Here is a 13,666-nt window from a genome sequence, read left to right as displayed (position 1 = left end):
GCTATGGCAGGGACCCGGCAACAGACAAGGGGGTGGGTGGTCGGCTAGAAAATGGGCGAAAGATAAACGCTATACCTGGGCCCTGCATATCTATGAACATTGTTTCAATTCCTAAGGCTTCATAGGCTGGTTCAGGTGTTAATAAGCCAGCTAGGAAGCGGAGAAGGAATGCCTATCTCATCTAGGCCAAGGAAGAACAATAGCTCGAAATCTTAGAAGAGAGGGTGCCCAGACTTAATGTGGGCTTGGGAACAGAGCTGTAGGAACGCACAGAGGAAAACACTGTAAAGTTGTAAGCTTTTAAGAGATTGCAAAGCAGAGCCTCTCCCTCTAAGGATCCCTGGGCTTGGAAGTGCTGGTTCTCATTCCCTAGGTTCCTATCATATTGAGATCCCTAAAAGAAGCCAAGTACAAATGGGGAAAGAAGGGGGGAGACGAGACCCTTAGGGTTTTCTCCCGGACTTGTGCGCAGCGCCCCCCCGTGGCCGCTCCGTGCGGCTACAAAAGTACTTGGTGACCCGCCGACGGCATTGCTCGCAGCGTACAGCACAGCACCAGTGGAATTTGCAGTTACAGCTGGACACGGTCTCGGCGCGGCGCTCCTCCACCGCCAGGCCGCAGTCCCCACAGAGCCGGCGGCAACTGCGGCGCTCCCAGCGGCCCAAGGCTCTCCCGCGCCGCAGGCACTCTCGTCCTTCTGTGCCCAGCAGCCCCAGCGTTTTGTTCTCCAGGCAGTAGTCCGGAGAGTCCTCCAGGTGCACCAGCTCCCGGGTGGAGATAGAGCGGAAGGTGTCGGCAATGGCGCCGCGGCCGGCCGCGCTGTTGCCAGCACCCTGCAGCAGGTCCACCTTGAGTGCTGCGTGGTACTTCTCCTTTAGGTGCGCGCCCACCTCCCGGAACTCAGGCAGCTGCAGCCAGCAGGTCTGCGTGGTGCAGCTGCCAGACACGCCGTGGCACTTACACGTGCGTTTCATGGTGCCCTTCACCGCCTGGGAAGAGAGCGAGGAGTGAGCAGGCCGCTGCCGCTGAGCGGCTGCAAGGCGTCTAGCTAGTCCACGTGGCTAGTCTGCTTGGCACCTCGTTTGTTTTCCCAGTCCGTTAAATTAATTGGAGAGTTGTTAGCGGATGGAGCGTGCTGCCTAATCCCAGGGGCTGCGGGGCTTACCTTGCGGCCGGCTTCGTTGTTGTGCAGGTTCATAGCTGCCCGGGCATCCTGTCCTGTCTCCAGGGCATCGACGAATTGCTTGGAAATTGCCTCTCCGAAGCCTACGTTGTCACTGCAGCCTCCCCACAGCCAGCCTTGTCCTCCTGGAAAAGTGCAGGGGAGCAACGGTCACTGAGCAGGCGGGCACGCAGCCTCCTGGGCTACTCTGTCTAATTAGGTTTGGGAGATCCGGGATGGGATGGATTAAGGTTGGGTGAGTCCCCTGTATCCAGATTAGTTTAAACCCAGAAGATTTTTTGTGTGCGTGTGCCACCTTTACGCTCCCTCCCAGTCTCAGCCATAGCTCCACGATGTAAGTAGTTGCCGAGTGGATTCAATGATCACGCGCCCCTCAGGTTACAGTGTGTCCCGCCATTGGGCAGAGTGTGCACGTGCCCAGCCGGCAACTGAGGTTGGGAAAGAACCAAATGGTGCGGAAAAAGTGAGCGAAGTGCCAGCATTGAAGGGGAGAGAAGGTTGCAATTGAAATAACATGGAGCAACAAAGTGGGAAGTTGAACGGAAGGGCACGGAGGATTAGAGGTGGCAGTGGAGACAGAGTGTGGAAAGGAGACAGGGATAAGCCACATAGAAGGAAATCCCCCTCCCCCCCGTCCCATGTTTGTGAGAGGGCAGAAAGAATTGAGTCAGCAGCCAGTCTTGTTCCTTTGTTATTATTTTGTTACATTAAGAAAACGACTTAGAGAATGAGATTCCCTGAGCCATGTTTAGGCTGGTTTTCACTGTAGGGTTTGGGTTCAAACTGGTTCACTCATCTTCAACATGATATTCCTGAGATTTGGAAAAATACAACTCTGCAGATTTTTATTCTTCACCCCACCAAACTACCCACCAAGCTGCTCATTCTCTGAGTAAACTGGGCTGCCCTCCCTACCGCAATATCACTACTCACCCAGTTGTCCATTGCGGGAGTCATCACAGCCACAGTTGTCAAAGTCCCCAAGGCTGCAGTTTCTAGTCAGGGTGTACATGACCCCAGCAGAACTGATGGCATGTACAAATGCTGTCTCCCGATTAGCTGCCAGGAACCAAAAATTTAGGGGCATTAGAAGGAGGGGCTGCAGCCCAAGGAAATGCCAGTCATGTTACCTTCCTCTAATACCATCATTATACTCTCCTTTCTCAGCTCTAACCTATTTCCCCATTTTTAATAACTTACCTTCTTCCATAGGGTCGCTATGAGTTGGAATTGACCTGACAGCAACGGGTTTGGGTGTTTTTGTTTGCTTGTTTACCTTCTTCTGGAATTTCCTCCAGCTCTGGCTTCAGCCCTATTCTTTTCCCCTCCCATCCTTTCAGTCACACATTTTATGATTAGGTGGCTCAATTCTTGTTGACATACATGGTCTTAAAAGGTTTAGGTGGGAAAGAGCCTGAGGAAGAAGTGGGGAAGGAGATGAATCTGAGGGTCAGGTTGTAAAGAACCTATTTCTACTTCTTCCTGGAATATTAGTGTCTAAAAGTCATGCCCCACTTAGTCCTGAAAAGAAGCCCTGCGAGGCAGCCCTTTCGTTTACTGCCTTGGCTACACCTTATCTTCTTCATGGGAATCTGGTCTCCAAGTCAGTTCCCATTTACCTAGTACCTCTCTGCTGAGCCTGCTAAAGATTGGGTAAAGGGGCTAAGAGCATAAGGAATTATGACCCCCACCTACCTCCTGGTGTTACGCACACGCATAATATGAGGAAACCTTTTAGCTAACTGGGAGGCCCAGGGTGGTATAGGATTAGGGGTGAAGCAAGGTCCATTCGTTGAGCAGGCAAAGTATCGGGGAGCAAAGAAAAAAAATTAGGCAGGAAAGAGGAGCTGGAGAAGGAAAAGAGAAAACACCAAACAGAGAGTTCACTTGAGAGAAGAGGCCAGGTGAGGAATAAGGGTATAGAGGAAGCAGGGGGCCATCCCTGGAGAGTGGGGCTCTAACCTGTGGCCAGGGGGTCCAGGGAGCTGTGGCCGAGGCTTTCCTTACCACTGCGAAGCCCACCATGGCTGGACAGCTGCAGGGCTCTCTCGGGGCAGTTCCAGCGGTCCCAGGCAAACTGGTATTTGCATTCTTCAATACCACTCTGGGCACCAGCTGCTACACTGCTGGAGTAGATCAAGTAAGCCTGCAGCAACACAGGGGTCAGAATTCAGACTCAAAGCAGCTGAACTTGGGAGGCATTTGCTCTAAAGTGGCCAAACACTTCTCTTCCTGTCCACTCTCCCAAAATAATGACATAGTAAGCATTTTAAATGTGCTGTCCCATTTAACACCACGAATAACCCTGTGAAATAGGTACTATTTTATAATGGGTCTCAGAAAGATGAAGTAATTTGTCCAAGGTCCCATAGCTAGCAAATGGCATGAACTAGGAATGAAACTCAGGTTTATCAGACTCTAGAGCCCATATCCTTATTCACTACACTATACCACCTTTCCAAAATGAACCCAAATCATGTTAACTCATGGAATTTCGGCTGTTCTCATCCCACTACTATTTTAGAAAATAACATTTTGGAGCTAGAAAGGACCTTAGAGATCATGCAGGACAATTTCAGCATTTTAAAGATGGGAAACTACTACATCCCACCACAGCACTGAGAAGGATGTGTGGCAGCCTGACACACCCATGAAAGGCTGTTGACTTTTCTGGCTCTGGAAATTCCAGCCATAAATTCAGATTCGGTACTCTTTAGTTCTTGTCTTGGCTTTGACCCTAGTTTGCTATGTACTTTAGGGTGTGTCCCTAACCCTCTCTGTGCCACAGTTTCTCTATCTGTGGTATATACAGCATAATAAAGGATGGATATAATGAAAAGAAATGTGTAGTTCTTCAGTCAACAAGCTAAAATTAGTGAAATCTAAAGGAATCAAAGGATTTTTTTTTTCTTACCTTTGGACCAGTCATCAGGAAATTGTTCACTGACCTAGAAGGGAGACAAACCAAGGTATATAATAAATAAAGAGACATCAACTCTTTTCTGCTTCTAATAGTTGTAAGGATTACTTAAGCAAATTTAACTGATAGGTAGAAAGGGAAAATGGTTTTGTCAAGGAAAATTATGCATAACTAGTCTACTAAAGCTAATTTATTTAGTAAAAAAGAATATATGAAAAAGGAGCTAGTGGTGTGATTTCTTTGGAATTTTAGAGTCAGTTAAAATTTCCAATACCATACAAATTGGGAGGATCATTTGATAATTATTTTGCCATGAGTGGGAAGAGAGTTAGCATTAACTGACTACTCTGTACCACACACTCTACTCTCAAGTGTTTCACGTGTTGCTCTTGTTATATCTTTACCATCTAAGGCATTATTATCTGTATTTTGCAAATAGGGAATCTGAGACCCAAAAAAGTTATCTTGACCAAGCTCATCCAGCTGATAAGTGGTTGAAATGGGACTTGAAGCCAAGCTGGTCTGACTTGACAGACCTCTGAGATAGATATTTTACTAGTCAAGGAGAGGTGATGGTGTTGTTAGTTTCCATAGAGTCGGTTCCAACTCATGGCAACCCCATGAGTGCAGAGTAGAGTTGCTCCATAAGGTTTTCAAGACTGTGACCTTTTGGAAGCAGATCACCAGGTCTGTCTTCCAAGGTACCTCTGGGTGGGTTTGAACCACCAACCTTTTGGCTAGTAGTCAAGTGCTTAACCGTTTGTGCTGCCCAATGAACCCCAAGGAGAGGTAAACAGTAGAATATCTCTCTAGGGATTCAGTCATAATTAAATTCCAAAAATAAATAATCTGATTCTGGAAAATAGTTCGGCTGTTTCACAACTAAAAGTGGATTTGCCGTACAACCCAGCAACTAGATTCTTGGGCATTTATCGCTGAGAATTGCAGACTTATTTTCACTCAAGAAGATGTATCATGTATACAGCTCCTAGCAGATTTATTCATAATAAGCCCAAATCATAAACTACCCAAACAACCCTTAAAGGATAAATGGCTAAACAAACTGTGGTACATCCATACCATGGAATACTACTCAGCAATTGAGAACATACCATGGCCTATTTGAACAACATACCCATAAAGTGAGTTGTGTTGTTAACCTCCAAGTTTTTTGCAGATATGTTTGAAACACATGGCTGATTTACACGTATCCAAAATGTCTAGTATTAAGAAAAGACTGTGTTCTTGTGATAAACACTAAAGGAGGAGGATCTGTCCTTGATTAATGGGACAATGGCATGATGTGCTTTTGGGGAGAAAAGTAATATGACAGAAGGAATAGTGAGTGTGTGATGTAAGAAGATGGAAAAAGGAAAGAATTTAAGTGTTTGGTTGTATGCCACCTAGGAACATTCATGTGATTGAAGGAAAGATGCTAACAAACAGTGGAAGATAAAAATATGTTTAACAGATGGGAGCAACTCCACAGAGCATTGCACAATCAACAGACTTCTAGATGGAGGTACAGGCTTCCCATTCCCCAGAAGGATGTACAGTTGCTGGCGATACTACCCAGATTGGGGCCATTCAAAGGTTTTGTCTTCCTGGACCCTCCCAACTATTCTCAGACCTTTTATTGAACTCCAGACTTGCATATCCGACTACTTTCTTGACGTCTCTACTTCAGTGCTTAATAGTGTGATACAAATGAGCCAAAGATGGTCTCTGTGTATTGGCCCAAGTTGTTTATTTCTTTATAACAGACTGAGGCGTGTAAGCCCCAAGAGCCCACTGGTGCCAAACTCAAATTTTTATATATCCAATTGTTTTTAAAACTGCCCAACTAAGCAGAGTTTTAGCCATTTAGAACCCATCTGTTTTGCATACTCCACAGAACTATGCCCAACATCTACTAGCCATAGAGAAGATAAATCCTGTAGTTATAAAGACCCTAAGCTGCTGCTTCCCTCGGAGCTCTCTGACCCAGAGACTCCCCACTGTACTGCTGAGGGATATTACCTAGACATGTAAGCTCCCCTCCACTTCCCCTTTTCCCTGCAGGAATACCCTTGCCCTCTTCTTCTGGTAGCCACCTTTTTTACTTCCCTTTGGAGGGTCTCCTGCTGCAGGGGACTGCATGCAAACCTGTCAAAGCGTTGGCCCCAATAAATAGCTTGTTGTGCAACACTGCTGTCTTGTGGTTATATCTTTTTCCTTAATCAGTACTACTACATGCTTGAACTCACTACAAACAAGTATCTCAAACTTAAGATGTCCAAAACTGAACTCTTGACCTTCCCCACCAGCACCCCAAACCTACTCCTATGTAGTCTTCCCGATTAATTAAGGTACAATTTTTCCTTCCAGTTGCTCCAACAAAAATTTTGCTGTAATCTTTTACTCCTCTCTTTCTCTCACACCCTACATTCGGTCAGCAGAATAAATCCAGAATCTGACCAGTTTTCAGCACCTTGACTGCAATGACCCTGGTCTAAGCTATCATCTTCTCTTGCCTGGATTATTATAAATGTAAGAGCTGTAACTATAAGACTTTTAGAAGAAAACGTAGGTGTAAATCTTTGTGACCTTGTATTAGGCAATGGTTTCTTAGATATGATACTAAAGGCACAACCAACAAAAGAAAAAATAAACTGGACATCATCAAAATTTAAAACTTTTGTGCTTTGAAGAACGTCCCCACAAAAGGGAAAAGACAATCCACAGAATGGGAAAATTATTTGCTAATCATATATCCAATGAGAGACTTGTATCCAGAACATATAAGGATGGAAAACTTACAACTCAGCAATAAAAAGGCAAATAACCCAATTAAAAAATAGACAATGAATCCAAATAGATATTTCTCCAAAGCAGATATGCAAATAGCCAATAAGCACATGAAAAAATGCTAAATATCATTAGTCATCAGGAAACTACAACTAAAAACCACAACGTGATAGCACTTAACACCAACTAGGATGCCTAAAATAAAAAAGACAGACAATAACAAGTGCTGATGAGGATGCAGAGAAGTTGGAATCCTCATACATTTCTGATGGAATTGTAAAATGATACAGCTACTTTAGAAGATTGTCTGGCAATTCCTCAAAGATTAAATACAGAGTTACCATATGATCAAGCAATTCCAATCTTAGAAATTGAAAACATATGTCCACACAAAGCTTGTACATGAATGTTCATAGCAACATTATTCACAATAGCCAAAAGTGGAAACAACCCTAATGTGTATCAACTGATGAATGGATAAACAAAATGTGGTATATTCATAAATGGAATATTATTCAGCCGTTAAAAGGAATGAAGTACTAATACATGCTACAACACGGATGAACCTTGAAAACATTATTCTAAGTGAAAGAAGCCAGACAGAAAAGGCCACATGTTGTATTGATTCCATTTATATAAAATGTTCAGAATAGACAAATCCATAGAAATGGAAAGTAGAATAGTCGTTGCCAGAGGTTGAAAGGGGGAGAAGTGGGGAGTTACTGCTAATGGGTATGAAGTTTAATTTTGGGGTGATGAAAGTGTTCTAAAATTGATTGTGGTGATGGTTGCACAAGTCTGTGAATATACTAACAGCCATTGAATTGTACACTCTAAAAGGGTGAATTTTATGGTATGTAAATTAAATCTAAGCAAAGCTGTTATTTAAAAAATCTTAATTATTCTTGAATATCTAGTTCAAAAGCCACAACCAGATTTATTCTCTCTGAAACCGCACACCACTGTTTTTCTGCCTCATATTAAATTTTCCCTTTACTTTCTTATACTGGATTGTAAATAGGGGCTGCCTTAATTATCTTTGTAGTCCCTCCAGCTTCTAACATAGTACCTTGAGCATACTAAGTACTCTATAAGAATGGATTGAATTAGGGGAGTTTGAGAAAAAGATAAGAGAATCATGAGATGCCACAACATATTGAGGAGAATAAGGACTGAAAAAAAGATTTTGGAGAGGTGAGAAGGAAGTCTGTTGTAAGCCAGTGCCCCCACTAATTTTTTTCGAACATTTTAGTGTGTTTTAGGTGAAAGTTTACACAGAAAATTAGTTTCCCATTCAACAATTTATACGCAAATTGTTTCGTGACATTGGTTGTTATCCCCGCAATGTATCAGCACTCTCCCCGTTTCCACCCTGCCTTCCCTGTTTCCATCCTTCCAGTTTCCCTGCCCCTCCTTGCCTTCTCATCTTTGCTTTTGGGCAAATGTTGCCCGTTTGGTCTTGTATAGTTGATTGTTCTAAGGAGTACTTTCCTCATGGGTGTTATTGTTTATTTTATAGGTCAATCTATTATTTGGCTGAAAGGTGACCTCAGAGAGTGGCTTCAGTTCCAGGTTAAAAGGGTGTCTTAGGGCAATAGTCTCAGGGATTCTCCAGTCTCTATCAGTCCAGTAAGTCTGGACTTTTTTATGTATTTGAGTTTTGTTCTACATTTTTCTCTGATTCTATCCAGGACCTTCTATTGTGATCCTGGTCAGAGCAGTTGGTAGTGGTAGCTGGGCACCATCTAATTCTTCTGGACTCAGGCTAGAGGAGGCTATTGTTCGTGTGGGTGTTTAATCCTGTGGACTAATTGTTTCATTGAGTCTTTGGTTTCCTTCACTCTCCTTTGCTCCAGATGGAAAGAGACCAATAGTTGTATCTTAGATGGCTGCTTGCAAGCTTTTAAGACCCCAGAGACTACTCACCAAATTAGGATGTAGAACATTATCTTTATGAACCATGTTATGCCAGTTTGACCTAGTTGTCCCCGGAGACTATGGTCCTTAGCCTTCAAGTCCAGTAACTCAGTCTCATGAGATGTTTGGATATGTTTAAGAATTTTCCATAACTCTGACCCCTATGGGCTCTATTATACATATGAATATATATGTAGCACATACAGATATGTATATACAAATGCCCACAACTATACCTATATATGCACATGCATGTACTCCCATATGCTCTCCCACACCAATATAGCATACGTATTTACCTATGTAACCACTCACAGATTTTTGGTTGTTATTACTGTTGTTGCAGAATTGTATATGTTATAGCATTTACCGTAGTTGTCCTTTATTCTTACGTACCTCTCAGTGTCTTCATTTACCTTGGTCACACTGTGCTGACTTCCTCTGTATTGTGAATCGCCTTTCCCTTCACCAGAATTAACAGGTGTCTACTATCTAGTAAGTGATTCTCCCTCCTATCCCTAATCCATTGCTGTTCAGCCGATTCCAACTCATAGCAACCCTATAGGACAGAGTAGAACTGCCTCATAGGGTTTCCAAGAAACCCTGTTGAATTTGAACTGCTGAACTTTTGGTTTCCTGAGGGACACTTAGATTGTTTTAATCTTTTTGCTACTGTGAATAATGCTGCAATGAATATAGGTGTGCATATGTCTAATCATTCACTGCTCTTATTTCTCTAGGATATATACCCAGTGGGACTGCTAGATCGTATGGTATTTCTATTCTAGCTTTTTGAGGAAGCACCATACCATTTTCCATAGTGGTTGTACCATTTTACAATCCCATCAGCAGTGTATAAGAGTTCTAATCTCCCCACAACCTCCCCAGCATTTGTTGTTTTCTTTTTCTTTTTCTTTTTTTTATCAGTGCCATTTTTGCAGGGTAAGATGGTATCTCATTGTAGTTTTGATTTGCATCTTCCTAATGGCTAATGATCTTGAGCATCTCTTCATGAATTTGTTAGCTACCTGAATGTCTTTGGTGAAATGCCTGTTCATATCCTTTACCCATTTTTTGACTGGGTTGTTTGTCTTTTTGTTGTTGAGATGTTGAAGTTTTCTATATATTTTAGAGATTAGACCCTTGTCGGGTATGTCATTGCCAATTTTTTTTTCCTGGTCTGTAGGTTCTTTTTTTACACTTTTGGTAAAATCTTTTGATGAGCGTAAGTATTTTATCTTTAGGAGGTCCCAATTATCTAGTTTATCTTCTGTTGTTTGTAAATTTTTAGTTATGTTTGGTAGTGTATTTATGCCATAAATTAGGATCCCTAGCTTTGTCCCTATGTTATCTTCCAGGAACTTTATAGTTTTAGGTTTAACATTTAGGTCTTTGATCCATTTTGAGTTAGTTTTTGTGTATGGTGTGAAGTATGGATTTTATTTCATTTTTCTGCAAATGGATATCCAGTTTTGCCAGCACAATTTGTTAAAGAGGCTATGTCTTCCCCATTGCATGGACTTTGACCCTTTGTCCATAGCTGGATGGATTTACTTCTGTGTTCTCAATTTTGTTCCATTGCTCTGTGTGTCTGTCATTGTACCAGTACCAGGCTCTTTTGACTACCTTGGCTGTATGGTAATTTCTGAGATCTGGAAGTATGAGGCCTCCTACTTTGTTCTCCTTCTTCAATAATGTTTTAGCTGTTCGGACCTCTTTCCTTTCGTATAAAGTTGGAGATTAGTTTTCCATTTCATTAAAGAATGTTGTTGGGATTTGGATTGGGATTGCATTGTATCTGTATATCACTTTAGGTAGTATCGACATTTTCACAATGTTAAGTCTTCCAATCCATGAGCATGGTATGTTTTTCCATTTATGTAGGTCTCTTTTGGTTTCTTGCAGTAGTGTTTTGTAGTTTTCCTTGTATAAGTCTTTTATGTTCCCGGTTAGAGTTATTCCCAGACATTTTATCCTTTTGGGGGCTATTGTAAATGGTATTGTTTTCTTGATTTCCTTTTCGGAGTTCTCTTTGTTAGTGTAGAGGAATCTAAGTGATTTTTGTATGTTGATCTTGTACCCTGCCACTTTGCTGAAACTTTCTATTAGTTACTGTAATTTTCTTGTGGAATCTCTAGGATTTTCTATATATAGGATCATGCCATCTGTGAATAGGGAGAGCTTTACCTCTTCAGTACCAATTTGGATGCCCTTTATTTCCCTTTCTTGTCTTATTGCTCTGGCTAGGACCTTCAGTACAATATCGAATAAGAGTGGTCATAATGTGCATCTTTGTCTCGTTCTCGTTCCAAAGGGAAATGCTTTCAATCTTTCTACATTGAGAATAACATTGACTGTTGGTTTTGTATATATGCCTTTATTATGTTGAGGAATTTTCCTTCCATTCCCATTCTGCTGAAAGTTTTTATCAGGAGAGGATGTTGAATTTTATAAAATGCCTTTTCTGCATTGATTGAGATGATCATGTGATTCTTTTCCTTTGTTTTATTTATGTGGTGAATTACCATTGATTGGCTTTCTAATGTTGAACCACCCTTGCATCCCTGGTATGAAGCCCACCTGCTTGTGATGTTTTCGTTTTGTTTTGTTTTGTTTTGTTTTGTTTTGTTTGATACGCTGTTGAATTCTGTTGGCTAGAATTTTGTTGAGAATTTTTACATCTATATTCATGAGGGATATTGGTCTGTAATCTTCTTTTTTTGTGGTGTCTTTTCCTGGCTTTGGTATCAGGGTTATGCTGGCTTCATAGAATAAATTAGGGAGTATTCCTTCCTTTTCTGTGTTCTGGAATAGTTTGAGTAGAATTGATATCAACTCTTCTCTGAATGTTTGGTAGAACTCTCCATTGAAGCTATCTGGGCTGGGGCTTTTTTTTGTTGGAAGTTTTTTTAAATAACATTTTAAATTTCTTCTTTTGTTAAAGGTCTATTTAGGTTTTCTGTTTCTGTGTTAGTTTAGGTAGGTAGTGTGTTTCTAGAAATGTGGCCATTTCTTCTAGGTTTTCAAATTTGTTAGAGTACAATTTTTCATAATATTCTGTTATGATACTTTTTTATCTCAGTTGGTTCTGTTGTAATGTCCCCTACCTCATTTCTTATTTTGGTTATTTGCATCTTCTTATTTTTTCCCTTTGTCAGTTTGGCCACTAGTTTGTCAATTTTATCGTTCCTCTCAAAGAACCAACTTCTAATCTTGTTGATTATATTTTCTGTTTCTATTTCATTTATTTCTGCTCTGATCTTCATTATTTCCTTTCTCCTAGCGACTGTGGACTTTTTTTGCTGCTCCTTTTCTGTTTGTTCGAGTTGTAGGGTTAAGCTATTGATTTTGGCCCTTTCTTCTTTTTTGATGTGTGCATTTATTGCTATAAATACTCCTCTAAGCACTGCTTTTGCTGTATCCCAAAGGTTTTGGGATGTTGTGTTTTCATTTTCATTTGACTCTAAGAATTTTTTTTTTTTGTAGTTTAAGTGAAAGTTTACAATTCAGTTAGTCTCTCATACAAAAATTTATACATACATTGTTATGTGACCCTAATTGCTCTCCCTATACTGTGAGCACACTCCTCCTTTCCACCCCTGATTTCCCGTGTCCATTCAACCAGCTCCTAACCCTCTCTGCCTTCTCATCTCACCTCCGGACAGAAACTGCCCATTTAGTCTCATGTATCTACTTGAGCTAAGAAGCACACTCTTCACAAGTATCATTTTATGTCCCACAGTCCAGCCCAATCTTTGTCTGAAGAGTTGGCCTCAGGACTTGTTTTAGTTCTGGGTTGACAGAGAGTCCAGGGGCCCTGCCTTCTGGGGTTCCTCCAGTCTCAGTCAGACCATTAAGTCTGGTCTTTTTACTAGAATTTGAGTTCTTCACCCCACCCTTCCCGTGCTCCATCAGGGACTCTCTGTTGTGTTCCCTGTCAGGGTGGTCATTGGTGGTAGCCAGGCACCATCCAGTTCTTCTGGTCTCAGGCTGATGGAGTTTATGTGGCCCTTTTGTCTCTTGCGCTAATATTTTCTTTGTGACTTTGGTGTTCTTCATTCTCCTTTACTCCAGGTGAGCTGGGACCAGTTGATGCATCTTAGATGGCCGCTCGCTAGCTTTTAAGACCCCAAATGCCACTCACCAAAGTGGGATGGTGAACATTTTGACTCTAAGAATTTTTTAATTTTATTTTTTATTTCTTCTATTACCCAGTAGTTTTTAAGTAAGCTATTATACAGTTTCCATGTATTTAAGTTTTTCCCTTGTTCTTTCTGTTATTGATTTCTAGTTTTATAGTGTTGTGATCACAGAAGATACTTTGTATTATTTCACTGTTTTTGAATTTATTGAGGCTTACTTTGTGGCCTAAAATATGGTCTGTTCTGGAGAATGATCCATGTACGTTGGAGATGAATGTGTACTGTGCTGCTGTTGGGTGGTGTGTTCTGTATATGTCTATGAGATCAAGTTGATAGTGTTACTCAGATCTTCTGTATCTGTGTTGAGTTTCTCTCTAGTTGTTCTGACCATCATCAAAAGTGGTGTGTTAAAGTCTCCTGCTATTATTGTAGAAATGTCTGTTTCTGTTTTCAATTCTGTTAGAGTTTGTTTTATGTATTTTGGAGCTCTGTCATTGGGTAGGAGCCCTGGTGGTGCAGTGGTTAAGAGCTATGACTGCTAACCAAAAGATCAGCAGTTAAAACCCACCAGCCACTCCCTGGAAACCCTATAGGGCGGTTCTACTCTGTCCTACAGGGTCGCTATGAGTTGGAACCTATTTGATGGCAACAAGTTTGGTTTTGGTTTGGTCACTGAGTGTGTAAATATTTATCTTTAATCTTATATAATGCACTTCT

The 13,666-nt window shown here is 41.5% G+C and overlaps 1 protein-coding gene across 1 annotated transcript; it reads right to left on the bottom strand.

The window, feature by feature from the left end:
- Positions 1-443: 443 nt before the first annotated feature.
- On the bottom strand, positions 444-12,971 carry WNT8B (Wnt family member 8B). Its single transcript, XM_004370033.2, has 6 exons — positions 12,952-12,971; positions 4,098-4,131; positions 3,191-3,329; positions 2,117-2,242; positions 1,166-1,308; positions 444-989 (listed from the first exon to the last, which is right to left on the bottom strand). The coding sequence occupies exons 1-6, from the start codon at positions 12,969-12,971 to the stop codon at positions 444-446; spliced, it is 1,008 nt and encodes a 335-aa protein (XP_004370090.2).
- Between the last annotated feature and the right edge of the window lie 695 nt (positions 12,972-13,666).

This window comes from Trichechus manatus, unplaced genomic scaffold (assembly GCF_000243295.1).
Source record: "Trichechus manatus latirostris isolate Lorelei unplaced genomic scaffold, TriManLat1.0 scaffold00007, whole genome shotgun sequence".
NCBI classification, from domain to species: Eukaryota; Metazoa; Chordata; class Mammalia; order Sirenia; family Trichechidae; genus Trichechus; species Trichechus manatus.
The sequence above is the reverse complement of the archived record's forward strand: the minus strand, read 5'-3'. Positions and strand labels throughout refer to the sequence as shown.